Here is a 14079-nt window from a genome sequence, read left to right as displayed (position 1 = left end):
TACTTTAAAAAAACGTGTGGATGTTTTATATAAGGAATAAGCATGGAAAATGGCATAATTTGAAAAATCGAAAACACTTTCAGTAAGGAATAACATACACATACTAAGATTAGTTTCATAATTAAGACCCGTTGAGTTTCTTTTTGTAAGTCAGTTATTTTTATCACATTACAGGTGTTTGAGTGGCCTGTAGCCAGAGCTGTTGAAAGTCACGAAGTTTTGGAAGTTCAATTGCTCAATTACAACAAATACTTCACTAATAAGTATGTGACTGACAAGTTTTGAGTCTTTTTTTTTTTCATAGATCACTTATACTAGATATTGGTGAATCTTTACTAAAAAGCTTTAAAAATTTTTTTAAAAGAGTGTGAAAGAAGAAAATACTGATGTACTTCAAAATTTTTAAACAAAAATTTGTAATTTTAGAGATTACTTTTTCTTTCGTAAACTTCAATCCAACAATCTGGAGTAAAAACTTCAGATCGAACAAGGCAGCACTGTTGTTAAAATAGTTCATTATGTACTACTTGTTTGACAATTTATGACAGATTATTTACAACTTTAGAAATTTAACGGTAGGAAAAGATGTGAAACAGAATGTTCAATAGTGAATAAAACAGTTATTATGTTACAATTAAGTTTATGATCTTATAAAGGTTCTAACACTATTTTACAGAGTAACTGGATGTTACGGACTTGTTCTTCAACAGTTAATAGAAGACGGACACTTAACCCTCACAGATATGTTGTTAGATGTCAACAACATGCCAATTGGGGTAAGTTGGTTTCGCCATCTAGTGGAATAAAATACTTTGTAATCAGTATGGAAATAAAAAATAGAGCTAACAAATTTCTTGTATCACTAGGTCAGGAAATAGATACCATCTCTGTCTATATATATATATATACATATATCCACACATACTACTTTATTATTATTTATGAATTTCTTCTCACGAGACCAACGAAGCGAGGTTAAGTCTCATAGTATTCCCATTTCAATACGGATCCTACTTCCTTAGTCACCTCCAAAACCTAGGATACATTTTAAATCCCACATTATAGCCTGTACTGTACAGAACCTTTTGATTTGTGCAGCGCTTTTTATTTTTGTTTGATCTTGTGTTCATTTATTAGAAAATATCATTAGTCGGAAATCTGGATTTGCAGTTTTTAACGCAGTCCTTTTCTTTGATTTTGTATTATTTTACTTGACTGATGAGCAATAATAATCTATAATGAAACTTTGTAGAAAAGACGGCAACTGTCTGTCGTGGAGACACAAGTGTAGAGGACGACGTTTCGAAAGGCTTTCGACTTTCGTTTTCAGGTCAGTGTGTGTGTCCGAAACAAAACCTTGGCTGGGGTTTAGTTTAGAGAGAGAGAAGTCTGAGGAATTTTCTTCCCAACAGGGGCGTTCAGGAACGTTGTAGTTCCTCTTCGACCTTTCCCGTAGAAGATTATTTATCATTCTGTGCGTGTGAGATTTCCTATATATTAATTTGGTTTGTTTGATGCTATGAAGTGAGGGGGGCAGTATGGACCTGTCGAGTGAGAATTCCGAGCGAGATGAAGGCGGCACAAGGGAAGTAGGCAAGTCTGGACCCCGTAGTCCAAAAAGCCGGACAGTTGTCCCCCGCTGGGACAGCGATAAGTGTGTATGTAAAGTGTTGTTGATCCTTTATAGTGTTCTGGTGAATTGTGGAAACATGTTATGATTGGTTGGATTATCACTGTTTCTGATTGGAGGAAAGATTTACTGTATTTCAACCAATGGTAGCCATAGGTTACTCACCTCGAATACGGAATCTCTATTTAGTGAAGGTTTAATAGTGTTAGTGTAAATGATTTTTTGATTTTTTCTTGTCTGTATCGATTATTCTAGTTTTCTCATAGTTTATTCCGTGTCCAGTTGATATGAAGTGCTCTGCAGTGGCTGAATTTTGTGTTTTCACGAGTCTTGTATTATCTTTATGTTATTTTATTCTTGTCGTAAGTTTTCTTCCTGTTTCTTCAATGTATGCATCATTGCAGAAATACGGAATTTCATAGATGACGTTTTTGAGATTCTCTTTGGTAGGTTGCTGTTTTTTTTTTTTCCACCAGAACGGACCTTAAGGTATTGTAGGATTTTCACCGGACTTCTATGTTAAATTTCTTGGCTCTGTGTTTGAGTTTTTTACTGAAATGTTGTAGGTATGGTAGGTAGATGGTGGTGACTTTCTGATCTTTTCTTTCTGTCATGCTCTTCTATCAAAGAATAATAATCTATAGATATATTCAATGAACGTTAGTTGTTGGTGATTGTGTCACACTTCTCCATTACATTGTTCAGTCTTTATGCAGTTAAGTGTCATTGTCTTAAGTAATTGACAAATTGTGTAAACCATAATTTAGTCTTTCCTTGTAAGAGTTTAAAGCTTACCGTTAGCTATAAACAAAATATTCTAAAATCTATTGTAAACAATACTGATAGATAAATTATAATACTTAACTATACTACATCTTATCCACCTAAATGTTTTTTAAAAAGGAAGTTATTTTGTACTGAAAAATAAAATTTAAATTATTTCATATAAAATTAAAGAGATTTCGGAGAATAGGGTTATTGAAAATGACATAAACCCGAATATTTTTCTTTACCTTAGAGATATATAAATAATTTAATTAGTATAAATAATCCTGAGATAAATATTGCTTTTAACACTATTTGCACGTTATTGTTAATAACGTTATTAATATTATTGAACTATTTTCAATTTCTCATGTAAGGGAACATTTTGTAGATTTAGAAATTAAAATAATTGATAATGATACGAATCTAAATGTTGTTTGATAAAAGAAAATGTTTCTTTTGAAATGTATATTTACCCTCTTTTAACAGTAATGTACCATATTATTCTGATATAAGCATTATAACTTCACAATTATGTTGATTTCGTAATATGTGTAACAAATTATAATAATTTGTTATTAATGTTGAAATATTGATGCAAATATTAATGTTTAATTGGGTTTATTAGGAAAACTCTAAATAAAATTAATAAAATATTCTGTTATAAATATAAGAATGAATAAAATAAATATTATGGAAATTTTCTGAAAGTTTCTGATGACTATTTTTAGTTGTTAATAAGGTTATTTAAACAAATTCGCACTACTTTATGTGGATGAACATCTTCTCACATATAAAGGCTTGTTTAGAGTCTGAAATTTGGTAGTTGCAATCAACTTAATGGGTGGTGATTGGGTGTTATAGTAGTTAGTTTATTTAACTGGATGGTATCCTCTTTACAAGTATAATTGTCTACTGGGCTACTAATTAATGCCTTACCGTCATAATGAGAACAGGAATATCAACTTCAGGAGGTATTTTTATTTCTTTTTTTCTGCAGACAGTGAAGAGTGATATAGATGTGGGACGTTGTGAGCTTGAGCACCCACATCTCGCTCTCATAATATCTATTTAATTTGATTAATTTATTATTTGATGTTTATTATTTTATCATTATTTATGAATTTATTCATGTAAAACGGGCGAACGGAGGTAAAGACTAATAAACAATGTATCCTTACTGTAATGTGGGTCTTACATCCGTAGTCACCTCCAAAACCTAGGCTGGATTTTATATCCCACATTATACCCTATACTCTGGTGATCCTGTTGATTTTTGTTTTGGTTTGCTTTTGTTTATTTTAAGATGTATATATATATTGGCATTTTCCTTTCAAGTAAGATAATTCTAAAATATTACTTTATACGTCCAATGCTAATTTACAATAAAACAATCATATATCATTTTGTTTTAAATTAAAATTGAAAATTGGTTTGATTACTGTTAAGCACTAAGGTACATATTGGGATATCTGTGTTCTGCCCACCACGAGCGTCGAAATTCGATAAGGTAGCTGACTTACTGTTAAGCCATTAGAGGCAAAACTGAAAGTATAAAATAATAGTTTGAAATTCCTTTATTAGACTATAGAGCCGTCCCTAATAAAAAGTATGCTTTAATTTTACTACTCAGCTGATTTTGGTATTTTTATGACTTTTATAATGATAAAGTACCAAACATTTTGAGTTATAGGATTATATTCATGGTTAAATTTCAGTTGTACCATTTGATAAGAGAAATAAGTGTTTTGAGAACAATATTTTACGTCAAAACTGTGTACGTAAAATATTATTAGGAATAAAGGTTATGGACAGGTTTAAAGCTAAATACTAACGTCGTTACATTGACATTAAGTTGCTTATGGTATGAATTACAAATTTATGTAAAACAATTCACTTCATATTTAATTAAACAAGAAGATTAAGCCTCTTGGGACTGTAACATTTTAGTTGTACACACTAAATAAAACAGACATAAGAAATTAAAGTTGTTTGTTATTCCATAAGATCGACATAACATTTGAAGTGAGTTACACAGCACCAGATGGCTCTGTGGGCAATTGGAAGAGCAGTGGTTTCCAATATGGAAGCTTTGATGATGACAGGCAAGCACTCATCGACATTGAAGAGAATATTGCTAATCTTGAACGTAGCATTAGTCAACGAGCTGAGCTTGGAGTGGGTTCTCACCAGGGATCGCTTGCCAGTTTACTTCCTCCAAAATCTCCGGAGAGAAAACGGTATAAAGATACGTATAACAACATATGTATATACATATATCCTGTAACGATGTATCTTATTTCTGTGACAATGCACATTTTTCAGTACAGTGAGTTACTTTGTGAGCATTTGACAACTTTTGAATAAATTGATATTTCAGAATATTAAAATAAGGTATTTTGTAGTAAAGAAAGGAAAACTAAATTCATCTTGAGACAGTCATCTGTTTTCATCACTTCTTAGAGCGTTCTTGGAGAAAATGTTTCGATCTACTAATTCAGGTTATCATCAAAACCATAAGTGTGATGACAATCTTTGCCAATAGATAAAGCATCTTCTTCAAGTAACCTGATGACGAAATTCGTTGAACACTTCCAGCTCAATAACATTTAATTTTATTTCATTTCAAACATCAAATTACTTCAGTATTTGAAGTTAAGTAATTATTTTCTTTGTATGCTTGATATCCGTTATAATGTTGAAATATCTGACTTTTATCTTTATTTCTATTAATATTACTACTAACATTTAATAAGAGTTTTATTAAAGTTAAAACCTGAATTAAAAGTGACAATGTTGAAAGCTGCTGTCAGACAAACTTACAAAAAGTCTCCATCAAATAACCAATTAACCCAAGGATTTACTCTGAAAATGCGATTATTCTTTTTGTATGTGTGAGAAAAAAATTCTGGATGTGTTTTAGATGATAAAGCACAGTTTTCCTATATAACGATACAAATATTTATATTTTCCTCTTGAATTAGGAACGATGAATAAATGAAAATTAATGGAAGGTACGAGTGTATGTGCATGTGTGTTTTTATAGCAAAACCACATCGGGCTATCTGCTGAGCCCACCGAGGGGAATCGAACCCCTGATTTTAACGTTGTGAATCCGTAGACTTACCCCTGTATTAGTGGGGGGCGGAAAGGGATGATGTTATATAATGAAAACATAAAATGACTAGATTATATTAAGTTAGGTTCTCTAGCTGTTAAAAAATGTAAATTTTTCTGTTGTGATTTTTATAATATCTATGACAATTTAGCTAGCGCAGGAAATTAAAACAAGGCCTAAATTAATATTACACTCTTGATTATTCAGTTACATTAATTAATTTTATACTAAACCCAGTAATATGTTTTAAAAAATCATTTTTATTCTTGATTCATAATGCCCTCGAAGTTTAACCATTGTGTACAAAATGCTCTTTTTTGTTATCTAAGAAAATAAAATATACTTTGATCTTAAATGAAAAACTTATAGAAAAAGACAAGACAGTGATGATTTCAGTAATTGTCTTGCGTTTTCACTAGATCTCTTCCTGCTACAATGAAAAGTCTAGCAAGTATGATGAGATTGGGAAAACATCGCCCTTTGTCTGATGATGAAGAAAAGGCCTCCTTGAAAGGCTCGGAACATCTAGAATATGGTAACTTTCTCTGTTTCTTACACAGAAATGTAGTGTTTTTTTATTTCTTAGCTTATTGTATTACATTCTTTTTCTTTTATACCTGATGTAATTTTTAATGTCAGTATAAATTATTTGTTCTTGTGGTTCACTTTCAGGCTCAACTCACACCTTGACACGGAAAGTAAGTGATAATTTGATCTATATGAGCTCAAGCGGTGACGAAGACAACCAGGCAAAAGTACTAGAAGAATTAGTTGTTGATACGGCGCCTTATTCAATCACCACGCCAGTGGTCGTGAAGAGGTTAATTATCTAATGGTTATAAATTTAGCGTGTACTATATCAAAGGTCATTGAAATGCCACTAAATAATTAAATGTTATTATATCTAAATTTAATTCGTCACCATTTCAGTAATTGTGAATATGTTAACAATTGTCTTAAGGTGTATATATTTATTATATCATCCTATCAATGGTAGTTATAAGGATAATAATTATTCTATGATCATTAACGTTACTTCATCAATGTTCACAGTTTTAATGTTTATTTTTGTCTTTCCGCTTTCATCACTAAAGTGGTTGTCAAAAGTTATAGTGATCGTATATTTATCTTGTAATAACTCCTGTTAGAAGATCTGTGATTTCTACCAAGTTTAAGAGTTTGAAACAGGATCCCCACGGTAAAAACAAAACAAAAATCTACATCTGTAGTCTCAAGACGTGTCGGAATTTAAACGTATCATTGAAAGTGATCTAATATGTTTTCATACAATAAAGATATAGTATCAGGCAAAATTGTTAGGACAAAGTCAAGAATTATATTTAAGGTTACTCTCAAATAACAACGAAAGCTAAATCACAGGTACAAAAGTTTTATTACCCTTCATATTTAGTAGAACAGAAATTCAGTGAAAGTGTTTGAGTTCAGCAAACAGTAAATATTTTGTTTTAATGTAAAGGTGCTTTAATAACTGCAGACAGTCTTTCAGGCATTGTTGCAAGATATTTAATAAAATTGTCCTTTGTGATTTTACTTCAAATGTCTCTTATGTTTCTTGAGAAGTAATTCTTTATTTGTCAAGTTTTTAGCTATTAAATCCTAGATGTACTCAATTGGGTTAAGATCGGTGCTCTATGAAGGTCATTGCATCATTTTAATGACTTCAGCAGCTTCCTTCTTACCTAAGTAATTTCTACATAGGTTGGATGAGTGTTTGGGGTCATTATCTTCTTGGTTGTAAAATTCTTTACCATTAATACACAAACCAATATTTGGGTGAGTATTTAATGGTACTTGCACCAGTTCGTTATTCCATCTATTTTGGAAATATCTCAAGTTTTCTCATCAGAAAACACTCCCAAACCATTACACTGTCTTCTCCCTACTTTATGGTAGGTGCTATTTATTGAGGTACATATATTTCACCTTTTTACCACCAGCAGTACAACCTACGCTTTGAACTAAATATTTGAAACTTGAACTCACTCATCCATAACACAGTTTTCCAATCACCAACAGTCTAGTTTCTGTACTTTTTTTTTAGCAAGTTTTAGTCTTTTGACAATATTTGAAGATCGAAATAAAGGTTTTTCAACTGCTCATGACTAAGTATTCAATTTTCATTGAGTCTCGTTGATACTGTAGATCTGGACACTTTACTGTCATTTTATATATGATCGTTTATCTTATGATTAAAATCAGTGACAGTTTTCATTCTGTCCCGAAAGCTGAATAAACGAAGATACTCAACATCATTGTCATTGTGCTTAGGTGTTCTGCTTATCTTTTCCTGTTTCCAGGTTCACGTGCCTCGGTCTCATAATCTAGAGAAGTATTTTAAGTTTGCAGCAACTTGTCGGAAAGTCCAACCAGTATTGCGTAAAGCTATGTATGTGCTAACTTGGCCGGCGTGGCCAAGCGTGGTAAGGCGTGCGACTCGTAATCTGAGGGTCGCAGGTTCGCATCTCCGTCGCACCAAACATGCTCGCCCTTTCAGCCGTGGGGGCGTTATAATGTTACGGTCAATCCCACTATTCGTTGGTAAAAGAGTAGCCCAAGAGTTGGCGGTGGGTGATGATGACTAGCTGCCTTCCCTCTAGTCTTACACTGCTAAATTAGGGACGGCTAGCACAGATAGCCCTCGAGTAGCTTTGTGCGAAATTCCAAAACAAACAAACAAACAATGTGCTAACTCTTTACTCTATTATCAATTATTTATTCCATAATACGACAGCAAGACTTAATATATAGTGCTAAAACGGTTTTTATCAACAATTATCTATGCAGTGCTATTAAATTGATTTATTCTCTCATATATTGGTACCATATGCTAGTTCGTTGCTGGCTTTTTCTGTGAAGTTAAGAAAACTGCGTGGATTACCATCACAGTTATTTCAGATCCTAAATTTCATCATTATTTAGAATTCCCACATACTTGTACCAAGGGCGTGTCCTTAGACTTCTGCTAGAATGAAAATGAAATGACTCATGAAAATGAGTCAGTGAAACATTATCATGGTGTTGAGATTGGTATTCTCTAATTTCAAGGAAGAAATTGCTTCCAAAAATGGAAATAATGACAAAATATTCTCTTGTTCTAACACTTTTGCACAGTACTGTATATAACACACATAAACACACACATTTATTAAATGTGTTTATAATTTAACAAACTTTGTTGAGGAAAATTTCATATCGAGTTCTACCATTGTTGGAAATGTATAAGTAAAAGTGAATTCTCAATTGATAACGGGATTTTGATGCTCTTGTAATGTATTTTAAATGTTTTATCTTAAAATTATTGCAGGCTATTGTAATGAGGCTGTATTCCTCCAGTTTTTCCTTTGAAAACGTGGAAAACAAACACAAAATCTGCTAATAATGAACAAAATATATACGAGGATTTTCAGTAGTGTTGAATCTCCCAGAAAATTGTTGCAGGACAGGGTAACTCGATCTGAAGAGAGGAGGTGTAGAAGTCGAGTGAAGAAATAACAAAATAGTTGCATCACTTCTTTTTGAAAGAGATGTGATCTAGATGCTTATTGTTTGAACTTGGTACATTTAATGCAATGTATCTAATAATAATATTCGATTTTGCTTCTACGGAATCCCGCATTATACACCACGAAGTAAGAAATATCCTCAAAATATTATGATTATGAAATATTTCTCTAATTCCGGCTTAAGCACCTATTCCTAACTCTAGTATAAGCCGAAAGTTAAATGGTGAGAGTCAGAAAAGAGCGAGAAACTTAAACAGTAGCTATGTTTCTGTTCTCCACGTTATAGCTGATATTTCACTCCTGTACACTTTGGTTATTATGAGAAACAAGACAAAATGCTTTGCTTTGAAGAATTTTGTTATAATGAGTTTTATTCAAACTTGGCTATTTGCAATAGCTACTGCAGTAACGAGTTGATGGTTATTTTATAAAATATTTTTTTTATTTCTCTGTACACTGAGAAGTTTAATGTGAATTTGTTTTACTCTTGGAGTTCAAACCTAGTATGCTAGCTAAAGCTAAATGTTATTTTGAAAGTTCTATGGAGTAATGTTCTGTATTGATGAAATTTGAAACGCTCTGCAAATATTCTAGAAACCTTCAGTTATATCATGCAATCAGCGAATATAACTAATTAGAAACTTATACCATAATGTTTCTATTTGTCAAATTTTCCATCGCAAAGTTTAATCTGCAATGTAGATAATTATTTCTGACCTAATTTCATGCGTGCCATTTTCCGCTGAAACGCGGATTTCCGCGGTTTTCAAACGGCCAACGATCACCCACGAGATTCGTGTAAATTCGAGGAGAAAATATGAGCGATTTGGGGGCCGGGTAGGTGGTTTTTGAGGAGAATCGTATTTTTTCAATGTTTATTGCAGAAAAAAAAATCTGACCGCCATCTTGGAGGCAGTCTCGTTTCGTCTCGTTGCAGGTCTCGTGTGCATACCAGACGATAAAATATTCTGCAATGTAGATAATTATTTCTGACCTAATTTCATGCGTGCCATTTTCCGCTGAAACGCGGATTTCCGCGGTTTTCAAACGGCCAACGATCACCCACGAGATTCGTGTAAATTCGAGGAGAAAATATGAGCGATTTGGGGGCCGGGTAGGTGGTTTTTGAGGAGAATCGTATTTTTTCAATGTTTATTGCAGAAAAAAAAATCTGACCGCCATCTTGGAGGCAGTCTCGTTTCGTCTCGTTGCAGGTCTCGTGTGCATACCAGACGATAAAATATTCTCTACGCTCCAAAGAAACAACAGCGATTGATATGTTTAAAAGGAAAGATGTTCATTTTGATCCTGTAGACAAGAGAATGTGTAAGGACATTAGATCAGCAGCTTCAAAGTATACCTCAAAGCTGAGGGAGAATCAGAAGAAAAGGGCAGAAAGGCTTGAGGCCTATGGTTCTGTGAAATCTGGCCCAGCCACCTTGGCTAAAGAAAAAGTCCAGAAAGCCGCAGAGGCACAGAGAGCTGCCCATTCAGAGAAGGAGAGAAAAAAAGCTCGGAAGAGAGCACTGGAAACCCTTGTCTCGAAAAAGAGAAAAGTAGCCAAGATTGATTAAAGGAAATTAATTGATTTGAAATTTGACTGTAATTTATGCAGCAGAGCAGAAGTTGATATCAGTAACATTTTATTATTATCTGCAGCATACAGTGCCAGTGGTTTATTTTAAAGCATATCATTAATTTTATTTTGAAGCAATGTCAAAGTTTTCCTTGATTTGCTGTTTCAGTTTGTATTGTGAAAGAATGAAAAATATACTGATATTGAGGTACCAGTAATTTACTGACAAGACTGTATAGATGAACAAGTTTTACTGTAGGTAGTCATGTAGAGTAATTTTAAGTAATTTGAAATTTTAATGGAATACATGCAGCAGAGCAGTAGTTGTTGATGTCAGTGACTGTACAAAATTTAATTTCTGAGGCATATCACTGATATTAGTAGTTTAATATTGAACCATATCAGTAGTTGAATTTTTAAGCAATGTCATAGCTTTCCTTCATATGCTGTTTTAGTTTGTATTGTCAATTTGTGAAAGAATGGAAAATTCACTGACATTAAGGTACCAGTAGTATAATGACAAGATTGCATAGATGAACAATTTGAACTGTAGGTAGTCATGATTAGTCAAAAGAGTAATTTTATGTGAGTTGAAAATTGTATGGAATATATGCAGCAGAGAAGTAGTTATTGGCAATGACTGTAAAACATTTAATTGGCAGCATACCAGTAGTTGATGATGATGATGTTATTGATGACAAAAAGGATAATAATGAAATGATTTGTATTTGAAATATTTTTTTGTTTGTTTTGGAATTTCGCACAAAGCTATCTGCGCTAGCCGTCCCTAATTTAGTAGTGTAAGGCTAGAGAGAAGGCAGCTAGTCATCACCACCCACCGCCAACTCTTGGGCTACTCTTTTACCAACGAAAAGTGGGATTGACCATCACATTATAACGCCCCCACGGCTGGGAGGACGAGCATGTTTGGCGCGACTCGGGCGCGAACCCGCGACTTTCAGATTACGAAGCGCACGCCTTTAACGCGCTAGGCCATGCCAGGCCTTGGAATATTTACTGTGTTATTTTGGCTTTATTAACTCATATTACTAATATATTTTGATTTAGAAAAAAAATTAAACTGAATAAATAGCAAATAAACAATCTTAAATTTCATTTATTTACATTTTATTTTATTTGTTAATTTTAGATATTTTGATATATCTTCTAAAATATGAATGCAAATTAAAAGAATAAATCAATCTGCTAAAAACTGTAAATGAAAGTTATAGTTTTTATTAGTTTGATTTAGTCTTTTAATTTCCTTTTGTTATTTTATATGATATATATTGTGTACTTTTCCAACATTGCAATGTCAAAAAACATAAAGAAATTATGTCCCAGATTGCACCAAATCACACCAAATAGCATACATTTTTTAAAAATTTCCCGGGGGGGCATGCCCCGGACCGCAATAGTTAGGCGCTGCTGCGCCGCGCTGTGGCGCCAGGCTATATACCTTTTCCTCTTTTTTTTTTATAAATGTCATTGGCATGCCTGTAATTTATAAATTACTTTCTGTTTACTTTAGGCCTAAACTAACTCACGAGATGCAGCCGGTTGCCCTAAAGGCACAAGATTTTCAGGTAATTAAGTTCAATCGATGTTTTTGAATAGATCATTTATAACCAACTATGGTTGTTCAAAATGAAATGGATATTTACTAAATTGAAACCCAATGAATTATTATTCATAATTTTTATTTTTTTTATTTCTGTAGAAGCACATAAAGATTTTATTGTACCATTTACTTTCATATCTTGAGATAAGTAACATATTAAGACTGTTTTTTTAATGAAAATGTTACTTAACGCGCAATTACAAACCTTCGATCAGTTTAAGGTATGATTTCACAATAAAGTTGAGAAGCAATCATGAACATTTTTCATAAAATAAAAAACTGTTTAGATATTAAATTTTTCACAAATAAAAAAATCGTTTAAAATCAATTTAAATGAAAGAGGATTTGTCTGATTATTTTGAATCGTAAAGTATTCAATAACTGTAAACTTTTACGTTTACCTCAATTAATTATTAACGATATGCTGTGTAAATTATTTGTTGTGACATTTAAAATTCCTGATAAGAATGAAAGAAAATTGTTACGTCATTTAAAATATTAGATACGACTTATAAGAAAGCCACCTGTTGTTTTAAATTTACGTAAACAATAAACTTCACAATTTCACATTTTAGTTAATTATGACGAAAATATACAGTTTATATCGCTGTAGAGACAAAAAGATTCTTAACCTTTAGATCAGTCAACCTTTTTAGAAACAGTAATATGAATCTGAGAAAACTGATGTGCTTATGTGTTTAATATTGAAATACTCCAGCGAGAATAATATTTGCACTTAAACTATTTCGTTTATTTTGTCGTGTTAAATTTATGAAATGCTGGTTTTTTAAAACTATGAAATTGTGTCTTCTACAGAACTTTTGCGTCATGTATTATAAATGTCCGAAAACAAAGTACTGTCTTAGAAATCGCGCGTTTTGTTTTTTCAGGTATGCATTACCATTATTGAAGCACGTCATCTTGCGGGACTTAATATGGACCCCGTTGTTTGTGTTCAAGTAGGTGATCAAAAGAAATATACTAGTGTAAAGGAGTCTACCAACTGCCCGTACTATAATGAAGTAAGTTTCTTCCTTTTATTGGTCTATGAATATAAAAGAAATACTAGCTACATATCAAAACTTAATCTTTATCTACATATATTACATTGATTGACTTTAACTATAAATATTTTACCCTGTTATCAACTTTTTTAATTATTGTAATAATCAGAAATTCAAATTTTAATTTCCTCTTCAGTTAACTAACCTATATTTTATTGCAAGTATCACTGTCAAAGAACACGTTAAAAATTATTTAATTCTCAGAAATCCTGGAATAAGAAAGTGCAAATTTTTTAATGAAAGAGAAATTTGATTTTGAAATTATGAACTTTACATTTCTAAACACGAATATTCCAAATACATTATGTTACAATTTTTGCTACTCACACGTTATTTAAGACACTAGAATTTGTTCCACATTATAACATTTTGTCGCCAAAGCTCGTAACCACTTTCTCATATTTCATAAACGAGATTTCTTCTAATGTATGCTCAGCGAATTATTTTGATCTTGTGAGTAATTCAACAATTTATTTGCTGCTGATTACGACTTTAAAACATTACAATATTAAGCCCACAAAATCAGATAAACAAGCAACGTAAACACCACTTCTGCTCACACCAATATCAAAACTAATTACTTCAATTACTCAAATCCCACAAACACAATTATAACTATGCAGGAGCTGTGTACTCACCACATAAAAATTATATAAAATAGAACAAAAAAACACAGAAAACTAAGAAAACAATTAGATAACATCGCTTGAATAGAAATATAAATCTGAGAACTAACCAGAAATCAGCCTCTTAAATTAACCTTGTCTGAGAATCAGCCAAA

At 32.3% G+C, this 14079-nt stretch overlaps 1 protein-coding gene across 3 annotated transcripts in view; it reads left to right on the top strand.

The window, feature by feature from the left end:
- The window catches only part of LOC143230453 (otoferlin-like), a 208001-nt gene that overhangs the window by 111217 nt on the left and 82705 nt on the right, over positions 1 to 14079 (top strand). For all 3 annotated transcript variants that reach the window (XM_076464034.1, XM_076464033.1, XM_076464035.1), the window contains 7 exons: positions 175 to 263; positions 677 to 776; positions 4403 to 4635; positions 5933 to 6048; positions 6186 to 6333; positions 12145 to 12199; positions 13125 to 13256. In XM_076464034.1, the coding sequence (XP_076320149.1) occupies positions 175 to 263; positions 677 to 776; positions 4403 to 4635; positions 5933 to 6048; positions 6186 to 6333; positions 12145 to 12199; positions 13125 to 13256 (873 nt within the window). The remainder of the gene's footprint in view (positions 1 to 174; positions 264 to 676; positions 777 to 4402; positions 4636 to 5932; positions 6049 to 6185; positions 6334 to 12144; positions 12200 to 13124; positions 13257 to 14079) is intronic.

Source organism: Tachypleus tridentatus, chromosome 10 (genome assembly GCF_004210375.1).
Source record: "Tachypleus tridentatus isolate NWPU-2018 chromosome 10, ASM421037v1, whole genome shotgun sequence".
Classification (NCBI taxonomy): Eukaryota; Metazoa; Arthropoda; class Merostomata; order Xiphosura; family Limulidae; genus Tachypleus; species Tachypleus tridentatus.
This window is presented reverse-complemented; position numbering and strand designations above follow the sequence as displayed.